At 39.2% G+C, this 23,254-nt stretch overlaps 1 protein-coding gene across 1 annotated transcript in view; it reads left to right on the forward strand.

Annotated features, from left to right (window-relative positions):
* GAS2 (growth arrest specific 2) overlaps nucleotides 1-20,123 on the forward strand; it is a 136,513-nt gene extending 116,390 nt beyond the window's left edge. Inside the window, exon 8 of the mRNA XM_042782915.1 lies at nucleotides 19,905-20,123. Coding sequence (XP_042638849.1) covers nucleotides 19,905-20,123 — 219 coding nt within the window. The remainder of the gene's footprint in view (nucleotides 1-19,904) is intronic.
* The last annotated feature ends 3,131 nt before the right edge of the window (nucleotides 20,124-23,254 follow it).

Consider the following 23,254-nt stretch of genomic DNA (forward strand, 5'->3'; position numbering starts at 1 on the left):
AACAGATATGCATTTAATCTGGTTTTTTTAATAAGAAAATTGTCACAGGGAACTTTATCTCTGTAGTCACCATCAATCTGTATTATTTTTTAAAAAACAGTGGAGCAGATAGAAATACTGGTAGAGATTACTAAGAATGCTTTGAAGTGGATTTTGAAGATTAACCAATAAGACCAGCCATGTATCTCATCATTTCACAAGTCACTCTATGTCCATTCATCACATATGTGGATAAACAAGCATTTCTTCACTTAGTCATACAGCAAAGAGTTATCATTCATCTGTTATGAGCTAGGATCTGTGTTCAGTAATAGCAATTTTCTATTATTAATAATAAGTCACATCACAAGACACACGTTAAACATTTTGCTGATGTCCTAGAAGATAATCAGTAATGTAGGAATGAAACAATTCTAAGTATATCTACCAAAACTATCTATGAATATTGATCTCGTATAGAACTGCTGTTCATTGAAATAGACAAAACTAGGTTGCTGCTTCTGTCATTGAAGTCATATGATTGATCAAACAAGGTGCATGAGTCCTCATTAGTTTTGGTAAGCTGAAAACAGATTTCCTTAGTGCCAACCCATATTCACCATCTCCAGAACTACTTGGTATTTTAAGTTCTATCTTTAAGGACTTATCAAAGACAAAAAGAGGTAGAAAAGGCTTCTACATCCTTAATAGTTAACCCTCATAGTCTTTTCTCTGTAGATTTGCAAGGACCTATTAGAATCACCTGAAGAATTTTAAGAAAATTACCCACCATAAGACATTCTGATTTAATTGGTTTGAGTTAGGGCCTGATAATCTACATCTTAAAAGCACCCCATAATCACCTTCATTTCCCCACATGAAGTATTTTCTCCCACCATGATGAAATGGACTTGAGGTGTCTTTATAACTGATAGAATACATTAATTGAATACTTGTCTGTGTGTGGTGTAGAGAAATAGAAATCAGTAGGATCTTTGATCTTACAATATCAGAAGCTCACAATCTTACAACTCTCTGAACATACAGCATGAATCTCAGGTCTTTAGCTTATCATGCTTTGTGACACTGGCCTAGCTGCTCATTCTCTCTGATCCTTAACAATTAAGATGCAAAGGGAGAAAGCTAATACCTCTGTTAAAATTATTGATGAGGTAAAGTGCTCAATAGAGCATACGTATTAATTTATAATTGTATTGTGTTCATTATTATTATTATTATTATAACAAAGGATTTGCATGCAATTTATATTAGTGTATACATACATATATACATAAACACAGACACACACTATTTGTTACTCTCACACAGAAAAACAAATACTGTGGAGTAGAAAGAAAATTTATTCTACAAACAAAACAGCTTAATAATTTTGAATCCGGTAATTTTGAACCCAAGGCAACGGTGAGAAATGTTGGAGAGAAAACCTACTTCTTTTATACCAATAGAGTTTAAACAATCCAGTTCTAAATTTTTATTTGGAACTAAACCCACACACTATGTGTTGCTGCCCCCTAGTGCTCAGTTTCAGTAACGGCAGTTTTGCTATGCATTTATTTCACTGGGTATGAACTTTGGAAAACAGCTTGGTACCCTGTTAGTCATTTTGTAACAGATGTTCAGCAACTTGAGGATGTCTGCGGAATGTGTTCATTCCCATTCCCTTTTAGAGTAATGTGTTAACCAGAAGGCTGGGGGTTCAAACCCACCAGCCACTCCTCAGAAGGCAGGTTTGGCAATCTACTTCTGTAGTGATAACTGCCTCGGAAACACGAAGAGGGTCGCTATGAGTTGGATCCGACTGCACGGCAGTGGGTTTAATAGTGAAGAGCTAGCTGGCCCAAATAGAATTTTCTGAGTTCATGCTGGTCAGGTGGCCCCTTGTTCTCTGAGGTGTAGGGGTGCCTCTGCAAGATGAAATGACGCACATTTCCTCTTCAAAGCTACAATTCAGTGAAAAAGAACATAGCCACCACCTCCTGTCTCTGTTTATCACTTCTTATTCTCGTAATATAATATTTTGTGAGTGTTGTATTTCAATTCATCTCATTTTAGTAAAACCAAAACCAAACCCACTGCCATCGATTCAGACTCATAGAGACCTCCACTGGGTTCCGGAGGGGGTAAATCTTTACGGAAGTAGATTGCTCTGTTCTCCTTTGGTGGAGTGGCTAGTGTTGAACTGCAAACCTCCCAGTTAGCGTCAAATGCCTTAGGCCCTGAGCCAAAAGAGTGCCTTCATTTTTAGTAAAGGTAGTACTAAAAGGCCTAATAGCCCAAATGAGAGGAGAAACAAGACATTGAGTTTGAGATTGGGGAAATGATTGCAATGTGTTATTTTCTTTTACAGGAAAGGTTTTAGTATTATTTGACTTGTTGGTACAAACAGCCACATGATACAGAGTGGGGTTTCTCCGCCTCAGCCCTATTGCCATGCTGAACTGGACAGCTCCTTGTTGTATGGGTTATCCTGCGCATCGCACAAGATTTACCAGTATCTCGGCTTCTACCCATTAGACGTCAGTGCAGGCCCCCTTCCCCCAGTGCGACAAACAAAAATAATTCCAGAAATTGCCAACTGTCCCTTCGGTTTGAGAACCACTGATGACGGCTATGGTAATGACATACAAACAGGCAATTTTTGTACTTTTTAAATAAGTTTAGGGGCTGTACTAATTGGGGACAAAGTTGGGATGATGTCTGATGAATTGCCAGCAAAGTCAGTCAATCGATTCATTCATTTATCCATTCGTACGTTCAAGGTATATGATATCATATAATGATAAATGGTCTGTGTTTGAATGCAAGTTCTGTCAGTAACTAAATATTGTGACTAAATATATTATTTAACTTCTCTAAGTTTTATTTTCTTCTACTGTAAAACGGAGATAGTAATTACATCTACTTCATGAGAAAATTCCAATTAGTGTGAAAATTCTAATTATCTTAATTACGACTGGGATCTAAAAGATAAGATCCTTAAACGGCCCTGTAGACCCTGGCTGACTCTCCTGGCTCATTTGATGCCACAGTTCCCATTGCCTCACCCCATACACTTCCGTCAGCATCTTCAATAAACAGAGTGTGGCCGCATGAGGGTCTTTGCCCAACCTGATTCCTGTGGCTAGAGTGGTCTTTGATTGCTGCTGCCCTCAACATCCTTTGTCTGATTAATATATATACTACTTCAAGGCTTAACATAAAAGATTAGACTTCCAGGCAACCTTCTTGGGTTTCTCTGAACTGTTAGTTCCCTTTGGACCCATTAGGATTGCATTTGGCTGTATGTAACAGAGAATTGAGTGAATAGTGACTTAAACTTTACATGCTAAGAAGTTCAGACGTCATTTATTGCTGCTGTTGGTTCAACTGTACAGTGATACCATTAAGGACATATTCTTCCTGACATCTACTCTGCCATCTTTGGCGTATTGGCTTCCATGTTCTTGTTTCTCCCCTTATAGCTGTAAGATGGCTACTGCAGGCTGGTGACATCATGCTTGAGTTTCCCAGGAAGAAGGTAGAAAGAGTGGTTCTAGTAATGGCTTCTTTTACACACGTCTCCTTACCTTTGTTGACAAGTAGGGTCATATGGCCACTTCTGCAGCAAGGAAAAGTAAGAAAGTGAGTACTTAGATTCCCCACCTCTAGAATAGAGACAAGGAACCCTAATGGTGTAATTGTTAAGCACTGGGATGCTAACCAAAAGGTTAGTGGTTTGAATTCACCAGCTACTTTGTGGGAGAAAAGACCTGGTGATGTGCTCTTGGGAAGAGTTCAGCTTAGGAAGCCATATGGGGCAGTTCTATTTGTGCTGTAGGGTCACTGTGAGTTGTAATCAACTTGATGGCGCACAACAGCAACAGAATAGGGACAAGAAAGGTAGAAGGAGATTGAGAGTCAGTAAATCTAAATTGACTTTCAGAATATGTTTTTTGATATCTTACCGTCCTGGACTTGTGCTATATAATAGTCATCACATTTGTGTTTACTTGTTCAATGTCTGTTTCCTTGATAGACTCTACCCCTATAAAGGTAGAGAAGGGTTATATTTATTCTATATTATGCCCCAGCACTTAGTATATTATCTGGTACATAGTAGGAGTTCTGGTGGCATGGTGCCTAAGGCAGTTGACTGCTAAGCAGAAGGCTGACGGTTCAAATCCATTAGCTGCTCCTCAAAGGTTGAGCAATCTATTTCTATAGTGATACCTTCTTGGAAACCCAAGGAGATGTCCCTATGAATCAGGTCAGACTCAACAGCAGTGTGAAAGTAAGTAGTAGTTGCTTGGTAATTTTTTTTTTTTTTCAAAGAATGTATAAAGAGTACAAAGTCCCAATGTTTGCACTGTCAAGGATAACATATTGTCTAAGACTTCTTGTTTACAATAAGCATTTATTTCTTTTTTCCTTTTTTTTCTTTCTATAGGGGATAAGGGAAATGCACAAAAAATATATTAAATTTCTAAAAAAATATACAAAATAATGATTTCAGTGAAAGACAAATGGCATCTGAGTGGAGACAGGCAGGAACAAAACACCCATGAAGGGGTAGGTTTGGATGCCTTTTCATCTGTCCTCAGGGAGGACATATTCTAGTCAAAGACTAGCCTGAGCCAAAGTATGCACTTGGGAAATTAATTGGATTTTCAGGAAACAGGGAGTGATATAGTTTGACTGATGCCTAAGTAAGTGGGTATATATGGAGACAAAGGCTGGAGATTTGGCCATATTTTAAAGGAACTACAATCTGAGATTTCTAAATAGAGGATAAGTTCAGTCTTGCAACAGTGTGAATAGTGGCCCAGAAAAGACAGGTAGATTAAATGGGAACAATTACTGCTTATTCAAGAAAGAGAAGGATAATAAGTCGTAAGTTTAAGAAAATTAGGAACAGAAACAAACAAAGACGATATGGAACTGAATTGAGAGATACAGAAAATGAAAGCCTTTGGCCTTGGCAACTGCTTAGTGTGGTGTGGCCTTTCAGCTTATTTATCTTGTTTTGAGTCTGTGCTTCAATGTCCTCAATTTTCAATGTTCGTCATATGCCCAAAGCCATATATTCTGACCTATCCCCCAAACTTTCCTTTATTGCTGACTGAAATCCCTTCTCACTTTCCCAAAAATAAGCTCTTTTAAATTTCGGAATCTTGTAATAATATTATTGTCTTATCCAGGGATGGAAAAGATTTCAAAATAAAGAGCTGAAATGTAATGCTGGTAATTTTATATTGTCTTCTGTTAAACAAAAGAAAAGCCAGAGGAAGAAATAGATTACGTAGGCAGTTATCTGGGAGCTCTGGTAGCGTAATGCCTAAGGCACTTGACTGCTAACCAGAAGGCCGGTGGTTCAAGCCCACCAGCCACTCCTCAGAAGGAAGATGGGGCAATCTACTTCCATAGTGATACTGCCTCAGAAACCCAAGGAGGGGTTGCTATGAGTCTGGTCCGACTCCACGGCACATAACAACAACAACAACATGCAGTTATCTGGAGGTGAGAGTGCAGCAGGAAGGTCATTTCAAGGTATCTTTTCTCTTCATCCTAGCTCAAGTCCCTGCCATTATTACATCCCTGAATACTGTAAAACCCTCTTACTTACTTCCTCTTTTGTTTCAGGTCTTGACTTCACTATTGTTCTCCTGGAAGAATTCTTGTGTAGCAATAATTTAATCTTTAATTTAGCAATGCCAGTCCCTTGATTAATATTCATTGGTGACCCTCCCTGCCCTATTTGCAACTGGAAAGCATTCAAAGTTACATTATATGTGGTTCTGTTTGCCTTCCCAGCCGCATCTCCTGAAAGTCTCTCTCCATCCTTCTCCTATTTTAGCTGTGCTAACAATGAGCTATGCTGAGTTATATTCATACTATCCTTCTTGGTATTTCTTGTCTCTCTGCACATGCTTTTCCCTCAACCTGGGATGCTCTTCTATCTTTATTCATACAGCGAAATCCTACTTTTCATTAAGACACAAATAATTTCCTCTAAGAAATATTCGCCAGACCCTTGCCACTCAAAGACTAGGCTAAAGGCATTTCTAATATGCTTTCATTGCATCCTTTGCAAATCTTCATTGGAAAAAGCTGAACAAAGCTATGTGGGAGATGGTTAAACCTGTGCACGAATACAAAGAAATTTAATGTATAATCATTGCTCTCAGGACCTGTTTCTGCTTCAGAATGTCAAAGAGAATTAGAAATAAAACAATTTATATTAAAATGTACATTGAGAGAAGGAGTAAAATAAATAATTGGGGACATAGAAAACAAAAACCCTATAAACGTGAAGAAGTTCTAGCAAAAAAACAAAACAAAACAAAAACCTGCTATCACACATCAAATAGAGTCAATATGGAAAGGAAAGAAAGATTGTTGTTGTTGTTAGGTGCTATCAAGTCATTTCTGACTCATAGCAACCCTATGTACAACAGAAAGAAACACTGCCCAGTCATGTGCCAGCCTCACAATCCCTACTATACCTGAGCCCATTGTTGCAGCCACTATATCAACCCATCTCATTGAAGGCCTTCCCCTTTTTTTTTAACCCTCCACTTTATCAGGCATGACAACCTTCTCCAGGGAATGGTCCCTTCTGACAACATGACCAAAGTAGGTAAGACGAAGTCTGGCCATTCTCCCTTCCAAAGAGCATTCAACTGCACTCTTTCCAGGACAGATTTGTTAGTTCTTTTTGTAGGTCCATAGTACTTTCAGCATTCTTTGCCAGCACCACAACTCAAAAGCATCAACTCTTCTTTGGTCTTCCTTTTTCATTGTCCAGCTCTCACATGCATAAGAGGCAACTGAAAATACTGTGGCTTGGGTTAGGTGCGCCTTAGTGTTCAAGGAGACATCTTTGCTCTTCACCACTTTAAAGAGGTCTTTTGCAGCATATTTGCCCAGTGCAATACGTCTGATGTCTTGGTGGCTGCTTCTTGGATTATTTGCTCAGCACGTAGACTGAGTAAATATGGTGAAAGGATAAAACCCTAACACACTTCCTTCCTGATTTTAAACCATATAGTAATGCTTTGTTCTGTTCAAATGACAGCCTCCTGGTGTATGTACAGGTTCCTCATGAGCACAATGAAGTATTCTGGAATTCCCATTCTTCTCAGTGTTATCCATAATTTGTTATGTTCCACACAATCAAATGCTTTTGCATAGTCAATAAAACACAAGTAAATATCTTTCTGGTATTCTTTGCTTTGAACCAAGATCCATCTGACATCAGCTATGAGATCCCTCATTCCATGTCCTCTTCTGAATCCAGCCTACATTTCTGGAAGTTCTCTGTCAATACACTGCTGCAACTGTTTTTGAATTATCTTCAGTAAGATTTTACTAGTGTGCGATATTGATATTGTTTGATAATTTCCACATTCTGTTGGATCACCTTTCTTTGGAATGGGTACAAACATGGAAAAAAAAAAGATTAGGCAAGATTAAATTCCCATCCTTATAGGTTATAGGGCAAGAAAGAAGAATGGATGATGAATTTGAGATTAAAGAATCATATGATGGTGCTGAGAGACTAGATAACAGAGTTTCTTGTGAAACGTGTAAAGAGCTAGAAAAAAATATAGAGGGAGGGAAGTTCTCTATGGAGAACTAGGCAAAGGGGAACATGTGAAGCACTGATGTTGCAGTTCATGGACTACTGCCTGACAGGTGTAGATAGATAGTGCTTCACAGCTTGTAGGCCTCAGACAGTCATTCTTTTAACAACTGTTTTTGAGCTAATAGTCCAAAGATAGAATATCCATGTTCGCTAAATGAAATGTAGTGATCCTACTATACTTACTACTCCCTTATTGATTATCTTGTTATCTCACATTTCACATTTACAGTAGTAAAAAATCTACTAGTTTGCTCATTTACAATGTATATCTGGCAGTAATGAATGCCAAGGTAAGAGGCAGGAATAATGTTGGATGTGAAGGTTATGTGTCAGTTTGGCTGGGCCATGACTCCCAGTGGTTTAGCAGTTATAGAAGGAGGTAGAGCTCTGGTAGCATAGTGGCTAAAGCACTTGACTGCTAACCAGAAGGCTGGCGGTTCAAACCCACCAGCCACTCCTCGGAAGGAAGGTTGGGCAATCCTACTTCCGTAGTGATACTGCCTTGGAAACCCAAGGAGGGCTCGCTATGAGTCGGGGTCGACTCGACGGCACATAACAACAACAACAACAACAGTCATCCTCCATTTTGTGATCTGGTGTAGTAATCCTTCATTTTCACCTAACAGGTTGGGCTTTGGAACCCGACCGTGTGGTTAAGTGAGGAGCGGTTGTACATACAAAAGAACAGGAGAGGCATCTTAGAATATGGAGGTCACTAATGTGACCTGAACATTAATGACAGGAGTGTTGTTCCGATCTTGCTGTACATGCTGGTTAGGGTGCTAGCGGGCATGAATCACAACGAGGCAAAACAGGGCTTGAGGTAATTTTTAGATTTACGACAAACAAAAGAAGACATTCAAAATTAAAGAAAGGAGTAGGATTAGTATGAATCACACTATTGCCAACTGTGCCTCCCTATACTTCTACCACAGATAAAGGGATGGCAACATGCCAACAGAGGTGCATGTCTATGAGGAAGACTGGGATAGAGATTGTGTATGAGGGCCTTGTAAAAACAAAGCACGTTATTTGGAGGAAATGGAAATAATTATTAGGGATATAGACTTGTGAATGAGGAGTAAATATAGGTGCTCTTTCCACATCATCATTTGATTTAGACTAAAATGGACAAAGAAAGAGTTACCAGAAAAGCCATAGCCTCATTGACATGCAAAGATGTAGCTATGCAGCTTAACTGCCGAAATGTGTGAAGATATTTGCACAAACAGAAGCATATCACCCAAGTCATGGATTGTTGAGTAGAGAAAGGGAAGTTACCAAGGGATCCACATGGCTGAGGGTTTGGTCTGTGAGTTTTATCATAAGAAAATGCACATCATTTGAGAGAGATGTACTAGGAAGTTGTCCCAGAGTTCTATTTAGGCCTAATTAGACAAACAGTGCTCCTCCAACAATAGCTGAAGGAAAAAGACATGGAAATAGGAATGGAGATATGTATACATTTCAGATACTCTGTAAGTACATGTGCAAAGTATAGCACACCTGTATACACACACACACACACACACAGACACAAGGAAAATTATAGAAATAAGAGAACAGAAGTCTAAAGTTATGGAAAATATAAAAATTGAAGATTGGCTGGTAAAAGTTTTTAGTGTGAACTTTGAAAGAAAAACAGATCAGAATTTTGGTAAGAGAAAGGAAATGAAAGAGTGAAGAATATTACCATGGGAGCTTTGGGAGGTCATATCTAAAAGCAAGATGAGTTTGTGCAGGCAGTTTCTTAGGCTAATTGCCTAGTGTATTTGTTATGTGTGGCTCCTACAAGAGGGTTTGTAACATCCTCCGCCCTACCCTGGGGACCTCTCTGTGGCCCCATAGAACAATCTGCTCATTTATAAGTCAAAGTGTGTACGAGTCCCTGATGCAAAGAGGAAAGGGCACAGTCAATGATGAATTGTTTAATTCTTCTGGATTTCATCCTTACATAGAGACTGAAGTGAGCTCCAAATCCCACCTACTCATTTTGGAAAATGAATAGTTGAATTAGAATTTTCAGTAAAGAAAGAATTTTGAATATAGAACAGGGCAAACTATTTAAAGGATGTAGTAAAGATTCTAGATGTGTGGAACATAAAGACAAAGGATTAAAAACAAACCCATACACAAAAAATATATTTTCCATACATACTGATAAGTGAGATTGGATTATAATTTTCCTCTATGGTTGTAAATTGCTTAAATAGCATAAAAACTATCCCAGCATTAAATTTTGAAAGAATTAACTATCTGTATGTTGTTGTTGTTATTTGCCAGTAAGTCGGAACTGACTTATAGTGACCCCTCCTTGGGTTTCCAAGGCAGTATCACTACAGAAGTAGATTGCCCAACCTTCCTTCCAAGGAGTGGCTGGTGGGTTTGAACTGCCAGCCTAACCTATCTGTATAGTCTGGGCTAAAATGTATTGAGAAACCGATTTAAAGAAGGAGAAACACTTTGTCTTTGTGCCTAATTTGGAGTTAGTTTGGATTACTGGCAACACAGAGGTCTAGCCTTGGAAAGTGTGTGCTATTTTATTAGAGTGTAGGGAGAAATGGGAGAACGAGCAAGCATGCTCTTGGAAGTCTAGCACACTCTGGTATATACACGAGCTGCAAATTCTTCCTCTAAGCAGCTCTTCTTTCTCCAGCACCAGCACTTTCCACTTCATTGCTTTCACCATGCTGAGTGTTCTATAAAATATTTATCATAACTTTGCTTTCCTATCTGAAATGGTGCTGTAGATGGGTAATTAGATTTCAGCTAAGCCTTCTCAATTTCATTTGATACAGAGGTGAGAAAATGAAATCTTTACATAACAAGCAGATGAGAACTGACAAGCAGTTGGCATTGAGAGCGCCTACATATTTCCAAGCAGATGCAAATCAAACATTTTGCCAGCTGATCATTACATGTCGTCTGCTAAATGCTCTTCTGTTTGCCTGCAGAAGGAAGCTGCTGAGAACCTTTTGTCTTTACAGCTAGTCAGGGAAGTGAACTTTTCCCCCAGAGGTAACAACAGTGGCAGGCCAGAGTTTTCTCCCAGCCATACCCAGTAGCCAGAATATTTCTGACCCAAGACCCTTTTAATATTGTGGGACAGCCTGCCACTCTTGAGAGCACTGCAATAGTTCACCCTCAAATGTGAATTTCAGGATTATATTCCTTCTAATGTATGATTTTAGAAGCTGTGGTAAGGAACTGTGGTAAGGCATTTGGCTGCTAACCAAAAATTGGTGGTTCAAACCCCTCAGCTGCTCCAAAAAGAAAGATGAGGCAGTTTGCTTCTGTAAAGATTTATAGCCTTGGAAACCCTATATGGGTTACTATGATAATACTATTATTATTTTAATAATAATAATAATAATAATAAAAAATCCCCCAAAGACCAAGCCAAACCCATGACTACCATGGAGTCAGTTTTAACTCATAGTGACCTCCATTGAGTTTCCAAGGCTGTAAATCTTTATGGAAGTAAATTGTCTCATCTTTCTCCTGTGTAGCAGCTAGTGTGTTTGAACTGCTGACTTTCTGGTTAACAGCCAAATATCTTAAATAATAATAATAGCAGCCCATTACTGAATATAGGAGTTCTAGTGGCATAGTGCCTAAGGCATTTGACTGCTAACCAGAAGGATGGCGGTTCAAACCCACTAGCCACTCCTCAGAAGGAAGGTTGGGCAATCTACTTCCATAGTGATACCGCCTCAAAAACCCAAGGAAGGGTCGTTATGAGTCGGATCCAACTCTACGGCAGTGAGTTTTTGTTGTTGTTGTTGAGTATATACCAACGGCACATAACAACAACAACAACAACATATACCATGTATATATCTGGTACTTAAATACTTTAAGTACCTCCAGGTATTAACATCTTTCTTTCAACAACGCTGAGGGAGGAATTATTATAGTCTTCATTTTTCAGTTGAGGAAACCAAGGCAGTGAGATATTAACTACATTTCTTAGGGTAGTACAACTAGTTAGTGGTACCCATATCTAGGTCATCTGGTAAATACCAAACAGATGGTAGCCTCTGTTCTGGTTACTGTTACTCATTTTTCTGAAGTTTTGTTTAGGAAATGGGCATAATCAGCTGGAGGACTGTTACAAAGGTAAAGAGAGTTAATGTGAAAAATGCTTTGTAAACAGTAAAGTACTAATTCCAGAAACATGTTTTGTTGTTGTTGAGGGGGGCAGTGATTAACCATCGATGATTTATTTAGCTCTCTAAAGTGTGAGATGATTTGCTGATCTTGGACAACAAAGCTTCCACATTTCAACGCAGCCTCAGTTAGCCCTGCTAATGGGTGACCTTCTCATTTATTTTGAAAATGCTAGTATCAGGTTTTCAACATGGCAAACTATTGCTTCAACACCTGCCATCTTACACCAGCATGTGTCAGGGTACCTTAGGCAGATATCTGAATTCCCAGTTGCCCAGTTTTGAGCATATGCCATTGCAGAATAATATTAGATGATGGCAGTCTGTTGTCCTATAAATTAATTTAACACTCTTTCTCTGGAGAGCTGATGACTGTATTCTAAAAACAATATTTTTCCTCAAGTTATGATGGCTTGTAAAAACACCCAATGAATGGGGTTGATAAGGAGGTATTAGGAAGCATATGATATCCCAGGAGGTGGAACGGATCTAAATTTAGGTGGGCTGTCTTCTCTGGGCAGGCAGTGTCAGATATGGTTGCCACTTAAAAGGACGGCTCTGGTGGAGACCAGTGAGGACATTGGGCAGAAATATGAGTCTCTGTGGCCAGTTAAGTGGGGATGGGTTGCAGTAGAGTGGTGCTGAGTGACCTACAGCACTGAGGCATTAAGAGTGAGAAAGCAAAATGGTGAGATTTTTATGAAGTAATTTGTTACTACTGTGAGCAAGGTGTTTTAAAAAAAATGCATTCCAGGTGTAATGAGGATTTGTGAAGAAAGCTCACAAAGAGAATAATATAATTAATCAGCTCTGGAGTCATTCGTGGTATTTTCTTCTCTCTCTTCTTCCCTCTCCCTCCTTCTTTCTCTATCTTTTGCCTGGTTCTCTCTTGACTTTCAATATACTCTCACTGTTTCTTAATGCAATTATACTGTCACTTCATGTTTTGACCCCGAAGCTCTCTTTTTCTCAAAGCAACTCTCTAAGGAAAAGTTAGTGTGGGTTACCATTCACATTCTACTTATTTCAGACTCTCCCTTCCAGATAAAGACACAGATCACTTTACCTCCTACTTGCGTAGGGATACCACCCCAGGAACCCAAGGAAAGGTCTTTATGAGTCAGGTCCCACTTGAAGGCACATAACAACAACATTATCCTAATTAAGGAGCTTTGATGATATAGTGGATAAGGCATTTGGCTGCAAATCAGAAGGTTAGCTGTTCAAACCCACCAGCTGCTCCATGGGTGGAAGATGAGGCAATCTACTTCTGTAAAGATTTATAGAGTTGGAAATACAGTAGGGGTGGCTATGAGTCAGAATTGACACAATGGCAATGAATTAGTCTTTTGGGGGAGTTTTTCCTAATTATTCAGGAACTCTAGTAGCATAGTGCCTAAAGCATTTGAATGCTAACCAGAAGGCTGGCAGTTCAAACTCCCCAGCCACTTCTCAGAAGCAATCTACTTCTGTAGTGATACATACCGCCTCGGAAACCCAAGGAGTGGTCACTATGGTTCAACTCGACGGCAGTGGGCTTGGTTTTTGTTTGGTACCCTAATTAGGCAACTGATAATTACAGGCACTTTGTTTGAGGTCTATGCAGAGATGTGTGAAAGTCTAAAGGAGGTAGCTTAAAATTAGAGAGTACAGAAACATTCCATAAAGCTAGTGATGCTGGGGTGAAGCATTAGTAGATGTTGACTTCATACATTCATTTCATAAGCATTTATTGAGTTACTGAATTCTCATTCTGTGTCAGGCACTGTGCTAGCTTCAGATATGAAATTAATCAAGAAATAGCCTTGCTTTGCACTCAACAAATATCTAGTGAATGGTTGAAGGAAGGAATTCACTTTAGCTCCTCTGAGAAATGTGGACTAATTCCCTGCATGCAGAAAGACATAGAACTTCCAAGGGATGCTAAGGGGTTCAGAATACCTGCAGTGTTGATAATGTGATAGGTTGAGCATGGGAAAAGGCAAGCAGGACCACAGAAGAACTATGTAGTCATGCAGTGTACAACATGTACAACCACTTATGGTGTCCCTGGCAAAATGAGCAAGAAGGTGTGAGATTATAACAGTAGCTGGACTGTAAAGTGCCTTTTGTATTAGTTTTTGGGAGAGGAGGGGTAGAGGTAGAAGAGGGGATACCACAATCACTGGAGAATTGTTTCTCCAAATTCTATATTATGCTTCTGTCCACTCTGAAGATACTGATTCTGCTCCCTCCCTCCCTGCACACTAACACACACGCATACTCCACGCACACACTCCACAGCCTCCCACTCCTCCCCACACACCGCTTTTTCAGAGTCCTTGCCACACTCACCGTACTAATGAAAATGAGTCATGTCCTTCATGGAGCTAAAACCGGCTGAGAAACACTACAGATAATGGAGAACCATTCCGGTTTTAGCAAGACTGCAGCCTGATCTACTTTTTCTATTAGAAAGCTCATGCTGGCACTGGACTAGAGAGTGGATTAGTGAAGGGTGAGAGATGAGGGCATCCTGCTGCAAAGTTTTCACTTCCTCAGGACCTAATGGCATCGGCTTCAAAACACTTGACAGGTACTTTGGCTTCCTCTTGGTTTTCAAGGCCACCATCACAAGATTCTGAGTCAGAATGCGATTTGTCAGTGTTGCCCCGAGAAGGTGATTATGCCTAAAGCATTTTATAGGAATTACAGTTTAGGATCAACATGGATATGCAGGAGCATCCATGCGAGGTATTGATAAAATAAAGCTATCAAATATGATCATGAAGCCATTAAATTCTTCTCCTCTGAAACACATTTCCTCCTAGTTGTACTTTGTGTTTTGTTGGTGGGATTTTGCTTGTTTGTTGATTATGTAACACAGCTTGGTCACCTTGAAAAACAAGTACATTGCCAATGAGCCTATAACTTTTTCCAGGTACCATAGGTGTAGTTTTTTTGTTTTTTTCAAAATTACTATTTCACTTAGGAAAAGTTACTATTTCTTTGTGATCTATATAAATATAGTCTTTTCCTTGTCAATGGAAAGTGAGTTGGTATATTTCTGTTTTTAAAGACTAATTAATGTCTCTGAAAATAAGACAAAGACTTTATTTCCTTTGCTTTCAGCTCTGAATGCCTTTTCCTAATGTGACTCCAGTCTGCTTCTCTGAGTTACATAATTAGGGGAAAAAACCTCCTGTCTGAAATCCTGTCATAATAAGAGCCACACAGCACAGGATGCTGACACCACAGTGACCCCTCAAGATTTACAGGGCACTGATGATTGATCATTGCTACAGTTTATGGATTTGCCATTATGCTCTGAGTTGACAAGGGAGAATTAACTCATTCCCTTTCAATCCATTTTTCCCCATGAATTAAGCGCCTAAATGAGCTACAGAACTCATTTTTTTTTTTTTTAATGAAATAGGTTGTTACTTTATAATATTAGGAAAATAAGATTGAAAGGTGGTGCTAGAAAAAAGGCATTAGGTAAACATTGTAGTCTTTGAAAATGTATATTGAATTTGGTAAAACAAAGATAGTGTCGTATCTGACAGTAGTTGTAAGTCACTGCTGAGTCAATATATTAAGTGATTTACCCACCTTTAAATACTGGATTCATTTTTAGAATAATAGTTTTAGAGTAATACTGTTTCAGGATAATACAGCTCTTCGAGTTGTAAGGACATCTAGGTTGAGAATAAAGGAACTGTGATTTCTAGACTGTCTCTGTCCTGTTGGCAAGTCTGTGGCGTGAGAGCACTGCCAGTGATCTCAGTATTTCTTTTTATCCTCCTTATCTCAACATATTTCTAGTTTACTTCTCACATAGTAGGTAGGGCCTCTAACATCGTATTACTCTCTTTGTCATCAGATTAAAATAACTTTCCTTTTTGTTGTCACATATGAAGAAGCTTTCTAATAAAACAATATAATTGATCATCAAGGTAGAATAAAGTCATAATATGCCCTTGACAAGAATAGAAATGTTTTATTACTCAAAAAAAACAAAAAAAACAATTGAAAACAACAGCAAAAACAAACTTGGAGGCATACTAGGTCTTTTCTCTGGACAGAAACATGTTATTCCTAGACCTCAGGAAAGAAATGTTTGCAATGCTTGCAGCAACCTACGTATACTTGTAGAACTTCATTAAGATCACTGGGAGAAATGGTGAGACAAGATTTTTTTTTGTTTTTGTTTTTTTTCCTTTCAGCATTAAGAAATGTTGCCTAAGTCAATAATGGACAGCTTCCCCTTTGCTGGGATGAAGCTTTGCACAATGTTGGATGAGTCTGATTGTAGAAATTGGTACCACCCAAAAAAGACCTAATATGCAAAAATTGCTACTTTGGATACACAATTTTGGGGGTATTTGCAGCAATTCTAAATTGTTGAGAATAAATACAGAAAGAAAACCAATTTTAAATATTGAATTGACTTGTGCATTGATGGGACTTTAAGTAGGGCTACCTTTTGACATGGAGAACACAAAATTGTTCAATTTTCTGAAACATCAAAATGAAAGAGCAGTAAGACGGGCATTGAAAAGAGCATCAAACACCCACCATCCTATTTATGTAAACAGGTATCTGGCTATGAGTGTATTCTACCCTATTACCTGCATTTTCTACATGTTTATTTCTGAAATACTGAAGACCACTAGAGGATAATCTTCTGAAATTAAGTTTAATGTTTATTTAGGCTTTATCAAGACACAAGACCATAAATCATTCTAAATGAGCATGTGATCTGCTTAACTTACTCATTACTATTTCTTGCATAATAATTCCTTGCCTGTGCATAATTATCACTAGTAAGTAACTAACTAAATAGAATTCAAATCTAGGTACTTTACGGAATAAATGGGTGTGGTATCATTATAATGGACGGTTTCCCCTTGCTAGGATAGAGCTTTGCACAGCGTTGGATGAGTGGGTGGGAGAAGAAAGGATTCTTGTCCTTGTTATGTCACTTATTTGCTGATTTGCTGTGTCATTTTGGGCAAGTTGCTTAACTTCTTAGAACAGCAGTTTTCCTGTCTATAAAATAGAAATAGTATTGATGGTTAGCACATGCCTTTGGAGAAAAACACCTCTCCAGTGATTGTCTCAGAAAATTATCAAAGACAAAAGGCAAGACAATTACATGAAAAATCTAGATTCAGATTTCAAGATGAGAAATTTTTCAAATCTTTAGAGGAAGCAGGTAAAAACACTAAAGTAAACAGAGTTCCTGGTTGGTGCAAACACCTAACGCACTTCTCTGCTCACTGAAAAATTTGAAGGTTTGAGCTCACGTAGAGGCATGAGTTCACCCAGAGGCACGTCTGAAGGAAGTGTTTTACTTCTGAAAAACTAGCTGTTGAAAACCTTATGCAGCGCAGTTCAACTCTGACACACATGGAATTGCCAGGAGTCAGAGTTGACTCAACAGCAACTTTTGTTTTGTTTCATGTATGTACACACACACACACACACACATACATTCACACTTAAATGACAAACCTTTCAGAGTTCAGCAAAAAGTTTTATGCCTCCTCTGACTGTAGTTCCCATGAATGAGAAGAGTTTCTCGTGATGTAGCAAACTTCCAGTGACCTGTTATTCACAAAATATACTTGTGCTTATAAGACTCCATGTGCTTTGGTAAGTGATAGTGAACCCAGACATTTTTAAAACTCTTTTCTGCTTAACTCTCAGCTATTGACTGTGGTAAAAATCGGACCTAAATCTATCTCCTCTATAGTATGGGTGTAGAAGACGATGTGGGCAGAAAGCCAACTCCCATATTACTAACATTCAACATGTCACTGTTCCATGTTGCAGTCGCTTCATGTGGTACTTTGGATTCGATTAAAGATCATTCAGGCAGAATCTGTGTCTACATGATCAGTATAGTTCAAACTGAAAGGTGTTTCTATCACTTTTTCCTAGAATTAACTAATTGTCCAAAAACTGTTCTTATTGTGGTTCTTTGTGGTTGAAATAGTCTGTTCACCGACATAGTCAAATGGATGTAGGCTCTCTACCAGTGGCATTCAAACCAAGACGTTGAGAGACAACTCTTCAATGCCATTTGTAAGGCTAGGAGGTGGCAGTACTTCAACAGTAGGCAAAACCACTGTCTGGAACAGTGGGAGAAAAAGGTCAAGTGCTATTGTGACATTGACCTTTGCCATTTTTGTCCCAGGAGTTTTAGAAGCAGATAGTGGAAGCATACACAGTAACGTGTGGGAATGAATACACACAATAAACTTTCACAAGCCCTGATGGGTTTTATTTTAAAGGGAGACACTGTGATATGATGGGGAAACACACGACCTGAGAAGTTAGGAAACCTTGGTCCTAGTTTAAGCACGTCACATAAAAAAATTGGCTTTGGTGTCCTCATTTGTAAAATGAGAACATGATACCATGGGCAAGGTCAGGGGGAGGTAAAGCAGTTATGAGCCAAGTCCTCATTGCTTTTATCTGCTTTATATTCAGGGGTTCCCCTTAAGATTTTGTTTGGTGAGTAGAATCTGATGCTAAAATAAATTTGAAGGCTTCTAGCTGGAAGATGTTTCCCAAGGTCCCTTCTATTCTCAAAGTCAAATACTTTCAGTGAGAGTACTGAGTTACATTTAATTCTTGCAAGTCTAATAACCAGCTGCCTTTGAGTCAATGCCAACTGATGGCACTGCCATGTGTGTCAGAGTAAACTGTGCACCATAGGGTTTTTAATGACTGGTTAGGACAGAGTAGAAATGTCCCACAGAGTTCTCAAGGTTGTAACCATTGTGGAAGCAGACTGCCACATCTTTGTCCCACAAAGCGGCTGGTGAGTTCAAACTACTGACCTTTCCATTAGCAGCTGTGTGCTTACACACTGTGCCATCAGAACTCACGTAGTTTTAATTACTGTTATTCAGCATATTTTTATTCCTTTTTACAATATTTGATTTTGAAAATTATTTCATGGTAACCCCATAAATCAGGGTTCCTTAGCTTGAGTCTGTGAATGGACTTCTGGGAGTCTGTGAAGCCCCTAAACATGCATGTAAAATTTTGTGGATGGGGCAGATAGAAAGAGGGTCAAAATCTTTCATCAGATTCTCAATGTTCAAATGAAAGCAGTTAGAGTACAAGTTACCCTCCACACCATGGGAATCAGGAAAGCTAACTGAAGTTGACACAGGAGGAGAGAATTCAATGACTTTGTGATCTCTACAATGAAACTAATTTCCTCACAACTACATCTGCTTCCCAACACCCCATCACCAGCATGTACCTGTAATATTGGGGGAGGGGCCCTTTTGGTGATGGTAAAACATCCCTCCCTTAATCCTAAGTTAGCTGTTATTTGAAAGCAGCCAAGTTCAAATTCTTTGTGTTTCCAGGCCAAACCTCCCCAACTCTGATGTGTTTTTTACTAGACAGGAAGAGCCTTATATTCTTCAGTTTTTCAACATGTAGTTAGTCTTGTTAACCTAGAGCTCTAGATGGTTCCCAGGTCCAGAAGTAAGTTCCAGAAAGAGGTGTTCTAAAGAAATTAACCAGGAAGAACAAAAGTAAAGAAAACATCAGTGTCTGGCCATTCAAAAACATCCTGTTTCAAAGGTTCAGGTGATGATAAGACAAGTTTGTCTTGGTGCATTTTCAATTCAGTTATATATTGAATGGTTGTGTGATTGTTAACATTATAACTCAATAGCAGACATTTCCATGGTCTTATAAGTTCTAGTTCATGGGGTACTAACCCAGTAGGAAGAACGGAGCACTGGCCTGAGGCAGGAAGTGGGACCGTGAGAGCAATGATGAGCGCTGCGATGGAGCATCAGTTGTCAAACAGAAGCCTCCAGATACAATGGACCAAGGAGTTCTAATAGACTTTGTTCCCATAACAGAGCAAAGCTGGATCCTGGGAATTTGTACCCATGATCCATTTGCATAGGAAAACAAGGTTTCTTTCATAAACTCTTTGCTAATTCAGACACTGTGCACCAGGAAGAAAAACAATGGGGCAAAACATAAAACAAAACATTCAGAAAAAACCCATTAACTCTATCACAACTGGAAGTTGACTCAAGTTACTGTAAGAATGTTCAGAATTTAACACTTTTGTGCTTCTTTCATTTTAGATGCTGCACAACAAACACGTTATGGTCCGTGTTGGAGGAGGATGGGAAACTTTTGCAGGGTACTTGTTGAAACATGACCCCTGCCGAATGCTGCAGATCTCCCGTGTGGATGGCAAAACGTCCCCCATCCAAAGCAAATCTCCAACACTTAAGGACATGAATCCAGATAATTACCTGGTGGTCTCTGCCAACTGTAAGGCTAAGAAAGAGATTAAATGAAACTAGGTGGTCACTTGTACAAGGGGACTTTCATAATGGCCTGTATCCACTTCAGTAGTCAGTTTAGTTCCTATGCTCTGAAAACTACTTTGGAAAAAGACATAATATGAAAAATGTCATCATATTGAAAGCTGTTCAAAGAGTAGCATTATTTATTTTTAATGCTTCTGTAGCAAATGACTTATTAAAAGAAATTCTAAACTCAGATTTAAATTAGACACATCCTAGGCAAATTGTTTCTTCTCCATATGTGAATGCAGTGTTTAGAACATAAACAGTATTAGCAACATAATTTTAGCTAAAGATAAAAACTGTTATTAGAAGGAAGTATTTAGAATATGCAGATAGGTCAACGGAAAGTGCCTGCTTTACGTCTACAGAGCTAAAGCACCCCAGACATTTTTATAATCGCTGGATTTTTAAGTACATTTTTTAAAAGTGACAATTAGTGTAACAATATGCTATTAAAAATACCCAACAGCACTGTAAGTAAGAAAAGAGTATTTACCAACGGTGGTCAAGGCCACTTCAGGAAAGTTTACATTCACTTGGAAGATTGCCTTAAAGATTATCTCTATGACCAAATATCTGGAGTGCTTTGGAAGTTTTCAGTACCCCCCGCCCCCTTATGGAATCATCTGTGAATAGTTTCACACATTCCTAAGCACTTGGCTGTGTTTAGAAGGATTTAGTGTAATTCATACATATAAGCTGACATACATTTATATTTTGACGGAATAAATTGTACAAATGTTCATTGACTTTCATGTTATTTTAAAGCATTTTCTTAATGAAATATATCTTTAGTTAATCCTACTTTGCTATGCTATCTAGTAAAGTAAGTAGCTAATGATGTTACAGACTTATGTATACCCTTGTATACCTGGGACAGGGCTGTAATGTGCCAATAAACAACAGAATATTGTGCTCCCTGATTTAAGAATTAAAAAGATAAATATAAAACTTTTTATCTGTCTCTGTATCAGTGTTCTGGTTACCTAGTGCCACTCCGACAAGAAATATACCACAAATGGGATGGCCTTAACAAATATGAGTTTATTCTTACAATTTGGAGGCTTTAAGTCCAAGTTCAAAGTGCCAGGCTCTAGGGGCTGGGTGAAAGCCTCTCAACGGTGGGGTCCAGCTCTGCCTCTTGCTCCCGGCCCACTAGAGCTAGAGGTGTTTCTTTACTCAGACAGCTGTTGGCTGCTGAGGCTGAGAAGCCCCAAGGTTGACAAGTAAAAAGGCACAGTCCTGATGTTACCAATCCACTTAACTTAAGTCCACTGTAAGTCCCAAGGTCAGCAGAGCATGGCCGGTTGCTGAGCAATAACACGGCTACATGCAGGGTCCAAGTGTGCCATAGGCTAGAGACCCTTCTCAAAGCTTCTCTTTATATACAGGAAGCAGACCACATACCCAGAGGCAGCTATTCAGCTGCTCCAGTAGCTTCCACCATGGAGTTGATTACCAGTTTCATCATGGGGAATACTATATCCAGCTGCCTAGCCACTCAACCAGGCCCAGCCAAGGTGATACACAAACATAACCATCACAATCAGTGACTTAACTGATATCAAATTATATTATTTGTCTGAAATATAGTTAATCTATAACTGGCAACTTTCCCTGAGAGTGATGGAAAGAATCAAATTAGGGTTACCGGGTTCCTCTTCACTTTGGGCAGGTGGGTGGTGATGGTGTTTGTTTTCCTTAGCAGAGGCTCCAGATTTTCTCATAAACATTACCTACAGTGACACAGTGAATATAAAAAGCACCAACCCCAAACCCTTCACCATCAAGTCAATTCTGAGTCATAGAAAGCACCCACCAAAACTAAACCCACTGCCGTCAAGTCGATTCTGACTCATAATGACCCTATAAACCAAAAAAAAAAAAACAAAGACAACAACAACTCACTGCTGTCGAGTTGATTAGACTCATAGTGACCCCTCCTTGGGTTTCTGAGGCAGTATCTTTACGGAAGTAGATTGCCCAACCTTCCTTCCGAGGAGTGGTGGGTGGATTTCAACCACCAGTCTGCTAGTTAGCAGTCTAAAGCCTTAGGCACTATGCCACCAAGCTCCTAGTGACCCTATAGGACAGAGTAAAACTCCTCCATAAGTTTCCAAGATTGCAAAACTTTATGGAAGCAGACTGTCACATCTGTATCCATCCACATCGTTTAGGTCGACTCTACTTTGAGGAGGCAGCTCTTCCCTCGTTCCCTCGTCATATTCTGAGTGCTTTCCAACTTAGGGACTCAGCTTCATGTGCTATTATCAGAAGGTATTTCACAGCTATTCATAAAGTTTTCCAGATCCAAGGAAGGATGATAGAGAGGGTTACTAGTCCAAATGAATAAAGGGTTAAAAATGTAAGTAGTCAGTTCAGAAACATGGTTGACAAGAGAGAGGAACCATCCAAATAAGTGAACAGTAAAAGCTCACCAAGAGCAATATTCCACACACTGAACAGTCTAGGATGATTCGGCAGATGTTAAGGCACCTGTCGCAATCCTTTTCCTTCAGTTTCTTTAGGTGTGGGTGGGTGTACATCTTATATAATCCATACAAAAACCAAAACAACCAAACTCACTGCCACCAAGTTGATCCCAACTCATAGCGACCCCTCCTTGGGGCGGTACTTCTACGGAAGTAGATTGCTCCATCCTCCTTCTGAGGAGTGGCTGGTGGGATTGAACTGCCAGCCTCTGGTTAGCAGTCAAATGCCTTAGGTGCTACGCCACCAGAACTCCCAGTATATAATCCACACAGCAGAAGGTAAAGCCAGTACCAGTTACTGTCCAGTCAATTTCCCAAGAGAGTGGGTCATTGAGGGTCATTCTTAGAATTCTGTCTACTAAACTTGCAGAGGAAGTGCTGGTTAGACTGATATGTGTGATCTGTTTCCCTGACAGACAATATTTCTCATTTAAATTAATGAACTGGAATTCTGCTTTAGTAAAACAGGTAAGAGGTTTTACTAAAGGTTAACCAGGTATGTTTTCGTTAGTAATTTGTTACTACTGTTCTTTAGGCCTCATGTACAGAATTGGGTTCTTTCCATCCCTCACATTATGGCACCCTAAACCCATTGGTTTGTATATGGGACCTCTCTTATTTTATTAT

Source organism: Orycteropus afer, unplaced genomic scaffold (assembly GCF_000298275.1).
Source record: "Orycteropus afer afer isolate SDZICR_OR568_19922 unplaced genomic scaffold, OryAfe1.0 scaffold00014, whole genome shotgun sequence".
In the NCBI taxonomy this organism is placed as follows: domain Eukaryota; kingdom Metazoa; phylum Chordata; class Mammalia; order Tubulidentata; family Orycteropodidae; genus Orycteropus; species Orycteropus afer.